The 18,803-nt window shown below is 41.7% G+C and overlaps 1 protein-coding gene across 1 annotated transcript in view; it reads right to left on the bottom strand.

The window, feature by feature from the left end:
* The window catches only part of LOC115776793 (Krueppel-like factor luna), a 39,485-nt gene extending 26,423 nt beyond the window's left edge, over nt 1-13,062 (bottom strand). The window contains exons 1-3 of the mRNA XM_030724568.1: nt 12,579-13,062; nt 3,222-3,325; nt 3,011-3,128 (exon numbers count right to left, since the gene is read on the bottom strand). Coding sequence (XP_030580428.1) covers nt 3,011-3,128; nt 3,222-3,325; nt 12,579-12,867 — 511 coding nt within the window. The 5' untranslated portion in view covers nt 12,868-13,062. The remainder of the gene's footprint in view (nt 1-3,010; nt 3,129-3,221; nt 3,326-12,578) is intronic.
* Nucleotides 13,063-18,803: the final 5,741 nt, after the last annotated feature.

Below are 18,803 nucleotides of genomic sequence, written 5' to 3'. Positions count from 1 at the left end.
GAAGAGGGTTGACTGCTGACATAAAGAGGGCCAAAGCCACATATGCTCAGAAGATCCAGGGATTCTTTTCCTCCGAGGATCTACTTAGTTATGTGGAAGGGCATCAAATGCATCACAGACTATAACTCCAGAGATGCACAATGCCCTAGGGACCCCCTATGCCTGACACACTCAACAGGTTCTACGCCCACTTTGAGAACCCCACCACCACCAGACTCAACCCACCACCCAGAGCAGAGCCCCTCAGTGTGATCCCCGCAGAGGTGAGGAGGATTCTACAGGGTATTAATCCTTGCAAATCTGCTGGCCCAGACAACATCCCTGGGCAGGTGCTGAAAGACTGTGCAGACTAACGCTTGGGGGTGCTGACAGACATTTTCAACTTCTCCCTCACACAAGCAGCTGTCCCCACCTGATTAAAAACTGCCACCATCATCCCGGTCCCCAAACGCTCCACAGTGACAGGCCTGAATGACTATCAGCCAGTAGCTCTCACCCCGATAGTCATGAAGTGCTTTGTGAGACTGGTTATGGCCCACGTCAAGGACACCATCGATGTCACTGTGGACCTACACCAATATGCATACTGGAAGAACCAGTCCACGGAGGAAGCCATCTCTTCTGTGGTTCACACCGCCCTCACCCACCTGGAGTGTAAGGACTCCTATGTCTGATGCTTTTTGTGGGCTTCACATCAGCCTTCAACACCACTGTTCCACAGAACCTGGTGCACAAACTGTTCACACTTGGACTGAGCTCCTCCCTCTACAACTGAATCCTGGACTTCCTGATGAACAGACCGCAATCTGTGAGGATCCACGACGTCTCCTCCTCCCCCATTATCCTCGGCACTGGCTCCCCCCAGGGCTGTGTGCTGAGCTCTCTCCTGTTCACCCTGCACACATATGACTGCTCAGCAAAACACCCAGGCTGTCAGATTGTGAAGTCTGCAGATGACACAGCAGTGGTCTCATGCATCGCTAACAATGATGAGTCCGGCTACAGGCAGGAGGTGGAACACCTGGAGGGCTAGCGCAGAGAGAACAATCTCTGTATCAATGTAGCAAAAGCAAAGGGGATGATTGTTTCTTCTTATAATATTGTTATATTTATATTTATTTGAATCACTTGAATATCATAACTCTTATATGGGCAACACTGGGACCTGAGAACAGAATTTCGTTCCACTGCATGTAAATGTGAATGACAATAATGAATCCTTGAATCCTTGTTGATGTATTGCTTTCGCTTTGCATGGCAGAGTTTTAACTTGCACTTGTAGATGGAGCGACGAACTGTGCTCACTGACAGTGGTTTTCTGAAGTGTTCCTGAGCCCATGTGGTAATATCCGTTACAGAACGATGTCGGTTTTAATGCAGTGCCACCTGAGGGATCGAAGGTCACAGGATTTCAATGCTGGTTTTCGGCCTTGCCGCTTACTTGCAGAGTTTTCTCCAGATTGTCTGAATGTTTTGGTGACATTATGGACTGTAGATGATGAAATCCCCAAATTCCTTGCAATTGTATGTTGCCCACACAGTTGCCCCATCCTTGCTTGTGAATGACTGAGCCCTTCAGGGATGCTCCCTTTATACCCAATCATGACACTCACCTGTTTCCAATTAACCTCTTCACCTGTGGAATGTTCCAAACAAGTGTTTTTTGAGCATTCCTCAACTTTCCCAGTCTTTTGGAATGTGTTGCAGGCCTCAAATTCAAAATGAGTGAACATTTGCAAAAAAACAGTAACGTTTATCCATTTGACCATTAAATATCGTCTTTGTAGTGAATTCAATTGAATACAGGTTGAAAAGGATTTGCAAATCATTGTATTCTGTTTTTATGTTTGACACAACATCCCAACTTCATTGGAACTGGGGTTGTAAAGACACTGGAAGGGTTTAGGTTTTCTGACTGCAATTAAACTATTAAAAACTGTAATTCCTAAAATGGAAACCAATGGGCAGTTTTTTTTTTTTTAAATGTCTTTTCTCTTTGAATATTTATGACTGCTCATTAATAAGACCCAAGTAGTTCTTTTCTCAATTAATTGACACAATAATTGATAGAATACTCGATTACTAACATAATTGATAGCCACAGCTCTAAAGACATGTTCCCCAGTCACTTTCTCATCCATCAGTGGATATCCCTACACACTCAGTGGCTGCCCAACTGTGTTGCTCTTAATTCTTTAAGTCCTCTGCTGCCATTTTGGTGAAGTAGAGAAGCATATGCTCCCTCACATTGACATGAAGATGGATGGCAAATGCAGAAACACAGCATCCAAAAAGTAATCAAGACAGTGGAAATAGTCAATCATAGAGCACATCTCTGGTCATACTGATCACTCAAAGCATTTCAGACACAGTTAACCACACATTCATACAGCACTTTATTCTATACCAGGGCTCTTCAACTCCAGGCCTCGAGAGCTGGTGTCCTGCAGGTTTTAGATGTGTCCCTGATCCAACACACCTGAATCAAATGGCTGAATTACCTCCTCAGTATGCAGTCAAGTTCTCCAGAGTCCTGCTAATGACTTCTATATTTGACTCAGGTGTGTTGAAGTAGAGACACATCTAAAACCTGCAGGACACCAGCTCTCGAGGCCTGGAGTTGAAGAGCCCTGCTCTGTACACTTTAAGCACTTTATCCACCTCTCATCCACGATTAGTTTTAGAATCACCAATTAATGTAACACGCCCCAGCCGGGGTTTGAACCAGGAACTTTCTTGCTCTGATGCAACAGCACTAACATTGTAACATCATGTGCCACTCACACTGTTTATGTAGTATTTCTAATGGGTTTATGATAAGTTTAAACTACCTCTCTGCAACTGATTTATTCTAAGGTGGAGACTATTTAAAGTGTACAGGCTTTTACACAAATTACAATGAGAATGTTCATTGTGAATGTAGTCAGTATTTAGTACTCATTCTCTCTGCTGCAGACACTCAATTCACTCATCCTTAAATAGCAGCCTTAGTAGTTTTGTCTGGACTCACCATCATCTCCTATGAGTGACACATTTTCCTCTGTTTCTTCATCTCGAGACATGTTTGCCTGAACCTTCTCCTCTTTCACCAGCAACGCCTCTGGCTCCACCAATTCCACATCTGGGGACTGCACAACAGAATCATCCCTTGATCAGCAAATACCAGTTTCACACTAATATGGTTAAAGTACAGATATGCTAATTCCTCATGGTGTGCCTACCTTACTCTGGATGCTTTCAGAAAGGACCAGTTCACTGGCTGCATCCCCTCCTGCAGCTCTGCCAGACCACAGAACCACATCCCCCCGTCGGTCAAATACACCACCTACACAATAGTGGAACAGAGGTCTTTAAATGTGGCTTCTAAGGTTTGTTCACTTAAATTTTACATATTACTCTAAACTACTGCAAATCAGTGCCAAGACTGCTCTATATCAGTGTAAATAGACAACTGGCTGTCATAAAAAATAAATTTGGGAGTTTCCCATCCCTCAGCCTCCCTGGATAATGCCAGGATACTGGAGAGGAGAACACACCCGTTAATTGAACCTCGGATTCAGGAGGACTAATGCAGTTTTTCGTTCTAGTCATGGAACACTGGACCAGCGCTTTATCCTTTCTAAGATATTCTAGGGACTCAACCAGTCCAGATGTTTGTGGATGTGGAGAAAGATTGAAACCATATCTCTCGCAATGTCCTGTGGAAGGTGCTTTGGGATTAAAGGATTATTGGGCAGATCGGGCTTAGCTATTGGGCTTGGATTCAGTAGCATAAGACTCTTGTTTCTACTTTTTGCAGATGATCTTGTTTTACTGGCTTCATAAGGTGATGACTTCCTGCTCGCACTGGGGTGGTTTGTAGCTGAGTGTGAAGGGGCTAGCATTAGAATAATGGGCTCAATGTGGTTCTCCATTGGCAGTGTGCTGGCAGACCATAGAGAGCTACGGACAGCCCATCTACCTGCAGAGAGCATTTATTACCAGATGGAGGCAGTGCTCAAACCAATCTGTGGGAACTCTCTCACATGACCTGTTGCTGGTCTGCCGTGGAGAAGAGCAAAGTTATAACATAAAAGAGCTACAGTGAAATCAAGTGTTAAGAACAATGAAAAGTATCCACTACAGCAACACTACAGTTTGTGCTTTTCATGCTGTATTTTTTTTTTTTTTTTTTTATCTTTGATGTTTTATTTTCAGGATTTCCTCCTGCCTGGCAACTCCATCTTCATTCTTTGTCCAGTATATCCACTATCTATCCTCTGCACATGTCCAAACCATCTCAGCCTCGCCCCTCTGACTTTGTCTCCAAGAAGCTCAACCTGAGCTGTCCCTCTGATGGACTCATTTTTAATCCTGTCCATGCTGGTTACTCCCAATGGAGATCTTAGCATCTTTCACCTATTGTGGGTTTTTTTTCTCTCGCTCTGTATTTCTGTTGCACATTTCTACAATCAATTATTTTCTGGACTAAAAAATAAATTAAGTGAAGTTTTGCTCCACTCTGATACAGAGTGGAGGGATCCAAGACTCTGAGACTCCGTGGTTCTGTGCAAATTGTTCTAACGGTAATGATAATACAGTTTAACAAAAAATGATAGTGGTCATTCTTGTCACAATGAGTTACTATGAGAATTACTATTAGCGTAGTCTCTAAGAATCATGCAGGTTACAATGCTCAAACTTAATTTTCTAGCTTTTATTAAAAATTAATTACTTCTTATAGCAATCAAAGATATGTGAAGTATAGCAAACCTTACAGAAAGGATGTGTAGAATTAAGAAAAATATACGAAAAGATAGATATGTACAACAAACCACTTACAATCTAAGGATTTGAACTGTGTGATGCTTTCAAACCTTATAAGACTTATGAGAAGTCTGAGGAGGAGCCTTGGGTATGAAAACATTGCATAGTTGAATCCATAAATAGGAGCATCTTTTTTAGATGTTTTCTGGCACAGTCTCATTTGTCCTTCATATTCTTGAGTGTAACCAGTGGTCTGCACCTTGGCCCTTTTTCCATCGACCCAGTGCCGGTATTTCAGCATTTTTTCCACCGTGAACGCACTCAGTGCTCCGCTGAAAAACGGGTTCAACTCAGGCCCCACAAGCTAGCTGGTCTCGAACCAAGAATGCATGACAAAAGCAGCAGAAGGGCGTGACTCTGCCATCTCAAAGTTAGAAAACTTTACTTTGAGATGGCAGAGTCACGCCCTTCCGCCACACCATGCAGTGAAATAACAGTAGAAACTGTTATTTCACTGCATGGTGTGTATTACATGAGAAAAGCGATGCAATTTTCATGGCTGTGAATTAGGTTGGGCCCTATGGCTGAACTTGCAGCTTTGTATCAGTTCATCAGCACATAAAAGGACACAAAGTGCGTACTTGTCGTCTTGCTCTAATCGCTGTCTGTGTTTACCTTTGTGCTGCACACAGATGCTGCAGCAGTTTGGTTTGGACCGTAAAATATGTTTGCAGCACAAGAAAGGGGAGCGTGTTCTCCCACGTTTGTGCCCTTTGGCTTCCGTGTCCAGACGAGGCCCCGCCCACACTCATACATAAAGGATCAGTTCACAGAAACGCGGGCATTTCGCCGGTTCATTGAAGCCGACACAAGCACTGGAACAAGCACTGGCACCTGAGCAGTGGAAACGTAGCACTTATGTAGCACATTTATATAGGCTGTAGGCATAATTGTAGACTTTGACACTGATGCACATATGTTGATGCTAGATGTTGTAATGGGGTTTTTCTTAACCAAGGAAAGATGTTCATGCAACTGCTTGCCAGTTGTCCAAGCAGCTTTGAGCCTCTGAAAATGGGGTACTATCTATGAAAATGTCTGTAATTCCTAAACAGTTAATGCAATACTTTTGTTAAACCACCTAAATTAAAGCTGAAAGTCTGGACTTCAATTAGATCTTGATTGGTTGATTTTAAATCCAGAAGCAAAATGGAAAACTAAATTCTTTGGTCAGTTCCAAATAAATAACAGCTATTAATACAAAATGAAATCTAAAAAAAAAAAAAAGGATCAGTAATTTGTGTTGATTCATCAAAAAAAATGTCTGAACATTGGCTAGTTAAAATAAGAAAAATTCAAGCTGTCCTGTAAAGTCCCATATATGAGTACACACTAACAAAAACAATGAGTGATATACAGAATAGAAAAGAATATAGTTGTATTTCAAAATAATGCAAAATAAAACATCTAGAAAACTGTGAAATGCAGCAAAATTTATATATAGTCACTAGTTGTATTTCGCAATGTGAAGTTTTTTTTTTAAGGAGTGTGTCCTCATTTCTTCCACTGCCTCAGCTGTAGTGGAGACCATCAGAAAACAACTACAGGAAGACAACTCATTACAAAGCAGACTTCCGGCACCAAACGATCGCTAGTGCTAATGGCAGTCCCCGCTAGCAAACTATGGTTATAGTGATGGTTCTGGTGGCTACAGCTGAAGGAAAGAAAAAATAACAGCTGACATTCTCTGCACAATGCGCACAACACATGCACACTCACAGCACAGAACAGTGGAGGCGTGGAAAAACTTGTCAGCAATGATCCACTCATGGTAAAGCCTGAAATTTTCATTTGATCTTCATTCTTCCTCTTACTTCTCATGTTCATGCCAGTTGTCATTCCGATTTTTGTAGCCCTTTAAATCAAGCGCGCACAAGACCGTAGGGAGATCAAACATGCACATTATAAATGAAACTGCCCGTGCTCTGTGGTAGATTGCAAATTGCGGTGAAATGATACAGACACAAGCAGTGATAAAAGCAGTGATCTAGCCGGGGCGGAGTCCGAGGGGTGCTCTCCTGTTTGCTCCGAAAGTGAAGCAGTGAAATCCTCAACCTGGCGCAAGGGCGTCTCAGCTGGCGATCAACCGCTAACTAGAACACTGGCCTCGGATCACTTGGAACCCCGGCTGAGTGGGTACTAAAAAAAAGTACCTGGTACCAGGACCTACAAACCGTGCTGAGTCGAGCCACGTTGAGTACGTACTAGTGGAAATGCAGCATTAGACCTCTGCCTTACCACAACATATTTCAAATACAACGACAGCTTCTACAGACAAAAGCATGGATGCACCCAGTGTCACCCATTGCAGCCAACCTTTACATGGAGGAAATGGAACATAAGAATGTTAAGTGGAAGAAGTCTGTCATCCCTTATGTGGCAGGCTTGTCAGAGAAACTCAGGAGAATTTTCTCCATGCATGACATTCCAGTATACTTCAAACCAAGTTACACCAAGTCAAAAACTGGTCCATCGCAAGGACAAAACTCCCAAACACAAGATAAGCAAGATAGTGTATGCTGGGAAGTGCAATGAAGCATGCTCGGACCTCTACATTGGAGAAACCAAACAGCCTCTTCACAAACGGCCATCACTGAACAGAGGAGGTGGATTAGGTCACCAACTTCCCCCCTCTACAATGCTGTCCTGAGCTCCCTCTGCAGGCACCTCAACCCCCATTCACACCTTTCTTCAGGTGACCTCAATAGGTCACATGATAGAATAGGGCGAAGTTCCACATTGATTTCACCCAAAACCACTGATTGTAATGACCACACCTTCTTTCATACCTTGACGCATGTGATTATGCACATGAACAATAGTGGGTCACAACCCCCACTGGGGCATAAATACTTGGGTCTCTCCAGCGTTTCGGATGAGAAGTGAAATGGCTTCAGGAAATTCAAAGATGTCCAGTTGCCTTTTTTTCAAGTTCCAGAGACTCGTACCACTTTAATTTACATCTCAAAGACTGTCACATTGAGCTAATATGAAATAATTCAAGAAAATTAAGTGATTAAAATAAATATACTGCGCAAAAAATAAGACTTCTGTACCTCTGGGACCACACAGAGGTAGGGTATAAGATCAAGGACCAACAACAGTACAAACTAGGGGTGGAACTTTAACCCGTTAATTTCGATTAATTAATTACGGGGAAAATAACAAATTAAAATTTTTAACGCATTTTAATCGCACTTTGCACCGTGGAACGTTTCTCAGTGCACGAGTTCCAGGCATACAGATTATATCAACGCACAATGTCCAAATTCAGGGGCCGCATACTTCGAAGGATCCGGCCCCGACCCCTTCGCACGCCCTGCAGTTCGCAGCCCATGAAGACCGCAAAGGCCGGAAGTGAGCGGCTAGCCTTCATATCAGCGTCACCTGCCCTCACCTCTGCGTAGCTCTTGTCGCCTAGCAACTGTGAGTGTGAAGCACAGCTGTGTAAAAGCAGCTGGTTAAACGGAGAACGAACTTTTTCTCCTTTTTGTGGTTTAATTTTAATTCTTTTATTAAAAATAAGTGTTAAAACAAGCACAACACATTTCAACATCAAGGAATACAGCTGAGCTAATGATTAATTTCCAACTATAACAAGTGAGACATTAATGTTGAATAAAACTATCCAGTTATGATGCTTAACTTTAATTTCAGGAGTTTGCTTATCACAGGAGCACTTCCACCCTTTGTTGGTCTGTGTAGTAGACTGGTGGGAAAATAAACAACATTATGAAGTTTAAGCTTATGTATATTGATTCATTCATCAACCAAACCAAATATTTATCATGTTAAATATTTAAATTTGATTAAAATGTGATTAATTTCAATTAATTAATCACAAAGCTTCTAATTAATTCGATTAATGTTTTTAATCGAGTCCCACCCCTAGTACAAACCAGGGTTATTATAGTTAACAAAAACGAACAAAATAACGAAAACTGAAATTGAAAAAACTTTGTCGTTAACTAAAATAAATAAAAACTATAATTAAAAGGAAAAAACGATAACTAATTAAAACTGAATTGTGAGTTTACAAAACTAACTAAAACTAACTGAAATTATCGATAAAATTACTTTCATTTACTTGTTTTTTTTTTTTGTTTTGTTTTTTGTTTTAAACCTTGTGGATTGATATGAAATCATTTTTTCCGCTCTCCAAGTTTAAGCTGGGAGCACCACAGGACAACTGTGTGAGTGTGTGCACATGTGCGTGCGCTCACCGTGCACGCACATGTGCACATGGCTGCGGTCTGCCGAAAGCGGCAGAGTCCCGTATGGAGGCTCTTTGAGTACAAGACCACAGATGGAATCGAAAGTCTTGTTGTGGATGATGAAAAATGTGTGGAACATTTCTCAGTCAGGAAAAACCAGCAACATCACAGTCCAGCTGAGAAGCACCAGGGCTACAGAAACCGCTCTGATCCTATGAGGTAACCTGGCCTGCGCCTCTGGAGAAACGGGACTACTTGTCGGGTCCACACAGCCCAGAACGTTGTGACTAAACTGTTTAGTCCTTGTGCGTTTCCGGCTACTTTATCAGTCAGAGAATAACAATCAGGAATAATAATCAAAGCATCAATATAAGGACTCACAACTGTCAGCAAATTCCTGGTAGGAGACTGTTGAAACTATCAGGATGGACGTGAAGGAATGAAGAAAGTGAAAAAAAACAGGGACAAATATGTTTGCAGCCAAAAAACTGAGCACAAAGAGCGAGGACCAAAAAAGAAGTCCCAGCCTGCGCCGCATATAAAACACCTGCACACGACCACAAGGTAATAACACACACAATCCAGCTACACAAGCATAAATGCGGACATGAGGTTGGCAGCTTCCGTAGGTTGTGTACAGAGGCCGCAAAGACCCTGCAAGTCTAATTAGCGAGCATCTAACCAAGCTAGCTCCAAAACAGAAGCAGCATCAGGTGGTGAGAACATCAGGATGCAGCTGGATTTGAGCTTTGACTCCTTCAAAGAGTCTGTTTTTGTCAAACACCACATGTAGGTGTTATTAATCTGCTGCACTGATGCTGAACTTTATTGTGGAGTTTATTGTAGAAGTTATTGAGTTTGGGAGTTCATGTTTTTCTTTGTTTCTCCCTGTTGATGTTCATGTGTGTCCTTAATATTACACACATTTAGCATGTCTTGTGAACAGTTGGTTGTTGAATATATTTCTTTAAACGGTATCTTTTGTCAAGTTTTCATTACACAATACTCACTTTTGCACCTTGAATCTTGCACCTGATTAGGTATGAAAATACTAAAACTAATACTGAAACTAACTGAAACTAAGCATGAAACCAAAAATAAAAACTAATAAAAACGAGAAAAACTACTCTGAAAACTATTAAAACTAACTGAATTAGAGGAAAAAAGTAAAAACTAACTAAAACTAAACTATAATGTAAAATCCATAACTATTATAACCCTGGTTCAAACACAAGGCTAGCACACAATACAGGTTGTTTGACATATTTTTGACACTTCCCTGAAGTGACGACAATCTGTTAAACAGATTACAACACACAACCACTTCAGGGGGACACTGTTTATTGGATCACACAACTAACCATTATTTAAATACTGATTAATTAGTGTATTAATTCTGAACTGATGAATTGTTTGTATAAAATAACAGTAAACTGTGAAAAACTCTTGTAAGTTTTCACAAATCAAGACGACATGTTTGAATGTTGTTGTTCAATGAACCGTCCAAAACTCAAGAATGTGACATTTATAATTACCCGGACCGGGGCTGCACGGATTCATCGAGTAACTCGAATAACTATGGGGCTATTATTGTAGCAAAACTTTTGTGTATGTGTAAATGAATCCACGTGTGTGATTTGTGTGTCCGTGTCCAGCATTCTAATGTGACGCTGTAATAAGTCCCAGCAGACGTGAACGCAACCCGCCTGTGAGCCTGACGGAGGGTGAAAGAGCCCTCGATTACGGACAAATCTGTCACAAATTCTGCGGCGGCAGAAGTGTGCGAAAGTCACGTGTGTAAAAAGAGGTAGTTGTAAAGCTGGGCGACCTGTAAGTGATGACTTGTGTGTTTTCAGTGCACATTTCTTTGCACATTTACAAGTCTGATTACAGACACGGATCTGAACACGTACACAGTGTTCAGTTACGGACACACAAAAGTTTTGCTACAATAATTTAATGTAAATTAATAAAAAAAAAAAATCCTTGATGCTAATTTGTTTGCTTCCATGCTTTGTTCCAACTCTGCAGCGCTCCGGTGTCATAATGCAAACGCCACGTTTCACCCACACTTGTGACTAAAACTAAACCGACAACAGAAACGTATTTAGGAGCACAAGTGTGAATAACAAGTATTACAACATTAAGCCTGTGCAGCCCCAGTTTTCTCAACAACACTGATAACACAACAGCAGCGGTGACGATGGTGTCGTCATAGATTAACACAGATCTGTCTACACACACACACACACACACACACACACACACACACACACACACACACACAGCGAAGCGCAAAGAGATGGAGGCGTTACTTAGACAGTGAGCTGTTTGTTTCACACAGAGAAAATTTACAGTAAAGCACTAAGTTACAATAAAATATGCAGATCAACTGTTAACTTAGTCTGACACGATGTTTAAAACAGGCAGCTGCTGAAGGCTGACTGCAGCCGTCCTGCTTTCTATCACATTGATACCTGCAGCATGCAGGGGCGAGTCTACAGGGGACGCGGAGTGTAAGAAACCATATTTATAAGACTTTAGTTACATTATTATGCAGAGTCATAAAACATAAATAAATGTTATAGAAATTCAATTGTATTAATATTTAAAAAATATTAAAATAAAAGCTTTTTGTTCCTCCACACAGGACAGTAAAACACAGTCAAATTCTGAACCACAGACCTGGGGCTGTTAGGCTGGACACTGAATTATTATTAACATTAATAACACACACCACAAATCAACCTCATCAGGCGATTCAACACTGTCAGAACTCTTTTTGCTTCCTCTTAAAGTTTTATTTTATGCCTCAGGCGTAAGGTGTACACAGGTTGTACGTACACCTTATTTTGACATTGTTGTACTTAAGATTATGAATTTGTACATTTAAGAGAACGTTTATTTTTAATATGATTTTAATGAGACAAATACAATGAAAGGTTTAGTTTTTCTGACAGATGTTTGCAGTTAAACTATTAAAAACTGAGCACTTCGTTTTAAAAGACCTGTGTTTTTTCTCTTTGTATATCATTTAGTACAAAAATCCAATTACGCGATTAATCAATAGACTACTTGATTATTAAAATATTGGATAGCTGCAGCCTTGCACGGGACAATGAAAAGTATTAAAGTTGACAGCAACTACTCCTTGAATCTGAGGGGCTATATTTATTTATTTTATTTTCTAACATCATTTTGATTGGCGCTGTATGCTCTATAAATGCACCATGTAAACAAATAACTGACCGGCAGAGAGACGTTCTGTTCATTCTCAAAAGTAAAAGTGATCACTGAGACTTCTGACAGTTTGCACAGACACACAATTAACGAAAGAGGCCTTCTCAGCCGGGCAGCTCAGCGCAGCCTGCTGGGAATCAGCAGCCAGCAGATACCCGCCGGACTCTCATGCTACGCTGATGCTGACTCTGACCCTGCACAGGTCTGTGAGTTTGTACGAGTTCAGGAAATAACTGACTCCCACTGACTAAAGAAAGGCCGATACGGCCTTAGTTATACATACTCTTGTTACTCTGGTGTTATTGGTGCTAATCGTACCGGAGGAGGTGGAGGACTCCCGGAGTCGATCGCTGATCTGCACCCGTGGTCGGCTGCTGTTCATGGCGCTCTCCCGGAGCCTCCTCTCGGCATTTCCGCGGGCCATCTTCAGCTCCAGCAGGTGTAGCTTCCTCTTTAGGGCCTTGTTCTCTCTCTGGCACTGAGACATCTGCAGCCTCACCACCGCGTAGTCGTCGTCCACCAGCTTACAGATCTCCGCCACTGCTGCGTTTGCCAGGACCTCCATGATGGAGGCCAGCTGGGTCTGGAAAGCCAGGCGGTTGGACATTGTTGTTGCTCTGCACAGCGGCTGCTATCTTTATGAAACGCACTTTCAGGCCTCGTGTAGCGATAATAAGAGAAGAGTGAGGTGTGTTCACACCATCGCACCACAAATACAGAGCGTTTAAATGTGGCGCAGGTAAACACAACTACGGCAAACTAGGAGCGCGTCTCTGCCAACAAACTGCTTCTTGTTCGACGACGGCTGATAGCCACTTTGTTTCTACACCGCCACCTTGCGTCCCGGAGTCAGGATGACATTTATTTTAGATTTTTTTTTTTTTTTTTTTTTTTTTTTTTTAGTAAGGATTAAATGGTTGCGCTGACGTCGCGGGGTCGTGACGTCACCAACACGAAGCATCAGGAAAAGCAGAGCGGTGACTTAGTAACGGGATGCTGGATGTCCGCTGTGTTGAATAGTCAGCAGAAGATGGACTACAAAGTGACAGAGTCTTGGGCGGCAGAGGGTCACTGATGCCCGTGGGGAGTGAAGGCTGACTCTTGTGGTTCGATCCAGCAGATTCGTTCTCGTAGCTCAAACTGCTGAAAGGTTCATGCTGGTTCTGATAGAGGTGTTTCTATCACAGTTTGTTGTGTATGGGGCTGCACAGCTGCAGACCAGTCAGGGTACCCATGCTGACCCCTATCCAACACCGAAAGCATTAACAGTGGGCACATGAGCATCATAACTGGACCACAGAGTGATGGAGGAAGGTGGCCTGGTCTGATGAATCACGTTTTCTTTTACATCGCATGGATGACTGGATGCATGTGTGCCACTTACCCTTGCAACAGGATGCACTAAGGGAAGCTAGAGGCAGTGTTATGCTTTGGACAGTGTTCTGCTGGGAAACCATGGGTCCTGCCATCCATGTGGATGTTACTTTGACACGTACCACCTGCTAACCATTGTTGCAGACCATGTACACCCATTCATGGAAACGGTATTCCCTGATGGCCATGGCCTCTTTCAGCAGGATAGTGCGTCCTGCCACAAAGCAAAACTGGTTCAGGAAGGGTTTGAGGAGCGCAACAAGTCTGAGGTGTTGATTCAAAGAAACAAGTCCAATCCATGGAGGCCCCACCTCACAGCTTACAGGATTTAAAGGCTCTGTTGCTAACATCTTGGTGCAGATACCACAGCACACCTTCTTAATTTAGTGCATGCCTCGATGGGTCAGGCCTGTTTTAGCAGCAAAAGGGGACCAACACAATATCAAGCAGACGGTCATAATGTTATGCCTGATGGGTCTAACTTAACATGATCAAAATGATAGATAGATGTTACTGTCACTCCTGCTGCATCTGTCACGATTGCCTTCCTCCTCCTCTGCTTGTAGTCATTCGGTTTGCACCCATTTACACATACATTTGATTTGACCCTGTTCATTAAATCAGGTAATTTTTTGGGTCATATAGAAAATCCCCATACAGGGGATGTGTAGATAAATAGTGGTTAGAGAAAGTTTCCAGATAATTAGTGCAAGTCATTGTAATGACCACTAAAGTGACACAACTCTGCGTGTTTGTGTATAAGTGTTCGACTGATGCCACACAACAGAAATCACAACCAAAGCACAACAAGGTTCATTACAAACTTCTTACATATTTAATGACACCCAAACATTGTTTTCAACACTGAAACATGTCATGAAAGAATACTCAAAGGCAAAGTATTTGTTTTAGCTGCTACAGCCAATTACACCCAAACACCTACACATACAAATACGACTGATATATATGTTTGACTTTATATCTTTTTACAGTACTAACTTCGGTTATACTGAACTGTGAAAATGAATGTTTGACATTAAAAAGATTCACCTTCAGGTTTCCACCTGGGAACAGCTTCTTCAGTCAGGCTCTGTATCCTAAAATAATAATAATCTAATTTCAATGCCCTATCCTGGAGACAAATCATGAGGTTAACTCTCTTGACAACAGCATATTTCCATCAATTCAAAATAAATGTGGAGTAAATACATACTAACAAATGTCATCATCAACCCAATGAAAAGGGGCTGGCTTGCGCTACAACATGTGCTTCACAAAGTGCCAACATGTAGGATTCAACTCCAGACTTCTGAGAAGGCCACTCGTTAATATTGTCGCAATGTTGGTGACACAGTCAGCATGGAAATCCAAGTAAGCCATCAGCACTCCCCCAGTATTTACCCACGCCTTTAGCAGTGGCTATGAGAACATTTAAAGTGCTTCAAAGGAAGAATCTGGAATTTTTCTAGAATAAAATTACCCATCATCTTATCCACAGATTTGTTTTAGAGCTTTATTAATCGTGCAACCCCATCAGCTCTCAGCCACTCCAACACCGTTGTACCCACAAAAATAGAAATTATGTTTTGATATGATTTTATTTGAAACCGATTTAAGGCCTTCTTCATCAGCTCCTCACACCAAATGAATAATGATATGCGTGTTCTTCATATCAGCTAAAGATAAGATTGTGGTCGTGCCACCACAATGTGGTGTGGACTTTTTCACATTTTATCCTTTCTACTACTCCCCTAATCCATTTCAAAAAGACCTCTGATTGGCCCATCTCCCATAACAATCCAGACCTTATAAAACCTGAAAGCAAAGCCCAGAAAAGCTGCAGGAGAACATCATATCAAAGAGGGAGGCCCTGATTAAGGGTGGTTATCCCCACTGGGCATTTGTCAGAGCTGGGGCCACACCTAAATGTACCTTAGCTGGATTATTAAGTGTGCATCAAGACATAACTAAGGTACAGTTACTGTGCTACATGTAGCGCACACTAGTTTTTGTCTCTGTGTGTGAGGCTGAAGTATTTTTTAAGTCAATATTGCACTCATTATATTGATATTACATTCAAACATTACTCTGAGATACTTCAGATCTGTTTGATCTGTTCTTCTTGTGCTCGGCCCCACAAATCTTAGAAACATGGTGTCGAACCAGATACAGTGGTATGCAAAGGTTTGGGCACCCCTGATAATTTTTATGATTTTCCTTTATAAATCATTGGTTGTTCGGATCAGCAATTTCAGTATATATATCATATAGCAGATGAGCACAGTGATATTTGAGAAGTGAAATTAAGTTATAAGATTTACAAAAAGTGTGAAATAATTATTTAAACAAAACTAGAAATGTGCATAACTTTGGGCACCCTTGTCGTTTTATTGATTTGAATACCTTTACTCTAATTATTGGAACAAAATTTGTTTTTTAAGCTCACTGACCCTTGACCTACATACACAGGTGAATCCAATTATGAGAAAGGGTTAAGGTGGCCAATTGCAAGTGTTTCTCCTCTTTGCATCTTCTCTGAAGAGCATCAACATGGGAGCCTCAAAACAACTCTCAGATGAGCTGAAAACAAAGATTGTTCAACATCATGGTTTAGAGGAAGGATCCAAAAAGCTCTCTCAGAGATTTCAGCTGTCAGTTTCCACTGTGAGGAACTGACTGTGGAAGAGCACAGTTCTTGTTAAGGCCTGAAGTGGCAGGACAAGAAAACTCTCAGATAGGCAGAGGAGAAGGATGGTGAGAACAGTCAGAGCAGCTCCAAAGACCTACAACATCATCTTGCTGCAGATGGCGTCACTGTGCATCATTCAACTATTGAGCGTACTTTGCAGATAGAGAGGCTGTATGTGAGAGTAATGCAGAAGAAGCCTTTTCTGCACACATGCCACAGACGTGTATGCTAAAGCACATTTGGACAAACCAGCTTCATTTTGGAATAAGGTGCTGTGGACTGATGAAACTAAAACTGAGTTATTTGGACATAACAAGGGGCGGTATGCATGGTGGAAAAAGAACACAGCATTACAAGACAAACACTTGGTACCCACAGTGAAATGTGGTGGTGGTTCCATCATGCTGTGGGGCTGTGGGGTCAGTGCAGGTACTGGGAATCTTGTTAAAGTTGAGGGTCACATGGATTCCAGTCAATATCAGCAGATTCTTGAGAACAATATTCAAGAATCAGTGACAAAGTTGAAGTTGTGCCGGGGCTGGATACTTCAACAAGACAACGACCCCAAACACTGCTCAGAATCTACTGAGGTGTTCATGCAGAGGAACAAGTACAACGTTCTGGAACGGCCATCTCAGTCCCAGACCTGAATATTATTGGAAATCTGTGGTGTGATTTAAAGCCGGCTGTCATGCTCAGAAACCATCGAACCGGACTGAACTGGAGATGTTTTGTAAAGAAGAATGGTCCAAAATACCTTCAACCAGAATCCAGACTCTCTTTGGAAGCTATAGGAAGCATTTAGAGGCTGTTATTTCTGCAAAAGGAGGATCTACTAAATATTGATGTCATTTTTCTGTTGAGGTGCCCAAACTTATGCACCTGCCTAAATTTGTTTAAATAATTATTTCACACTTTCTGTAAATCCTATAAACTTCATTTCACTTCTGAAATATCACTGTGTTCATCTGCTGTATGATATATTTAACTGAAACTGCTGATCTGAACAACCAGTGATTTATAAAGGAAAACCATGAAAATTATCAGGGGTACCCAAACTTTTGCATACCACTGTATTTACTCTGGATGGCATTACTTTGGCCTCTAGTAACACTGTGAGAAATCTTGGAGCCATTTTTGACCAGGATATGTCCTTCAATGCACATATTAAACAAATATGTAGGACCGCTTTCTTGCATTTGTGCAATATTTCTAAAATTAGAAACATCCTGTCTTAGACTGATGCTGAAAAGCTAATTCATGCATTTATTACTTCTAGGCTGGACTATTGTAATTCATTATTATCAGAATGTCCTAAAAGCTTCCTGAAAAGCCTTCAGCTGATTCAAAATGCTGCAGCTAGAGTCCTGACAGGGACTAGAAAGAGAGCAGATTTCTCCCATATTGGCTTCTCTTCATTGGCTCCCTGTTAAATCTAGAATAGAATTTAAAATCCTTCTCCTCACATACAAGGTCTTGAATAATCAGGCCCCATCTTATCTTAAAGACCTCATAGTATCATATCACCCCAACAGAGCACTTTGCTCTCAGACTGCTGGCTTACTTGTGGTTCCTAGGATACTTAAGAGTAGAATGGGAGGCAGAGCCTTCAGCTTTCAGGCCCCTCTTCTGTGGAACCAGCTTCCAGCTTGGATTCAGGAGACAGACACCCTCTCTATTTTTAAGATTAGGCTTAAAACTTTCCTTTAGGATCAAGCTTATAGTTAGGGCTGGATCAGGTGACCCTGAACCACCCCTTAGTTATGCTGCTATAGGCCTAGGCTGCTGGGGGGTTCCCATGATGCACTGTTTCTTTTCATTCACCTTATTTGTTTATACTCCACTCTGCATTTAATCATTAATTGTTATTAATCTCTGGCTCTCTTCCACAGCATGTCTTTTCTCTCCCCTCAGCCCAACCGGTCACAGCAGATGACCCCCCCTCCCTGAGCCTGGTTCTGCTGGAGGTTTCTTCCTGTTAAAAGGGAGTTTTTCCTTTCCACTGTCGCCAAGTGCTGCTCATAGGGGGTCGTTTTGACTGTTGGGTTTTCTCTGTATTATTGTAGGGTCTTTACCCACAATACAAAGCGCCTTGATGCGACTGTTTGTTGTGATTTGGTGCTAAATAAATAAAATTGAATTGAACTGAATTAAATTTGAATGCCATTAATAGCTATATTTTGTCAGACATGTCAATAGGGTGTGTAATAGCTCTGATCTTAGAGTATTAGGAGTTTTTAAAAAAAAAGGTGCTCTGTGTTTGCACTGTTGAGGAAAGACACAGAGACAGTTTTACTGAGGACTTCACTATAAAAAGTAACTTGGCTGCCTGTAACACCAAACACAAGACCCCTCTTTGTGTGTGTTTGGCGCTCAGCCTCCATCTCAGTTCTGTGTTTCATAAAATGTCTTATTGCGGGCAAAAAATACATTGGCCTTGGCTCTAAACATTCAGAGTGAGGACTCAGTGATGGACGGAG

The sequence above is a fragment of the Archocentrus centrarchus genome, unplaced genomic scaffold (genome assembly GCF_007364275.1).
Source record: "Archocentrus centrarchus isolate MPI-CPG fArcCen1 unplaced genomic scaffold, fArcCen1 scaffold_37_ctg1, whole genome shotgun sequence".
Lineage (NCBI taxonomy): Eukaryota > Metazoa > Chordata > Actinopteri > Cichliformes > Cichlidae > Archocentrus > Archocentrus centrarchus.
This window is presented reverse-complemented; position numbering and strand designations above follow the sequence as displayed.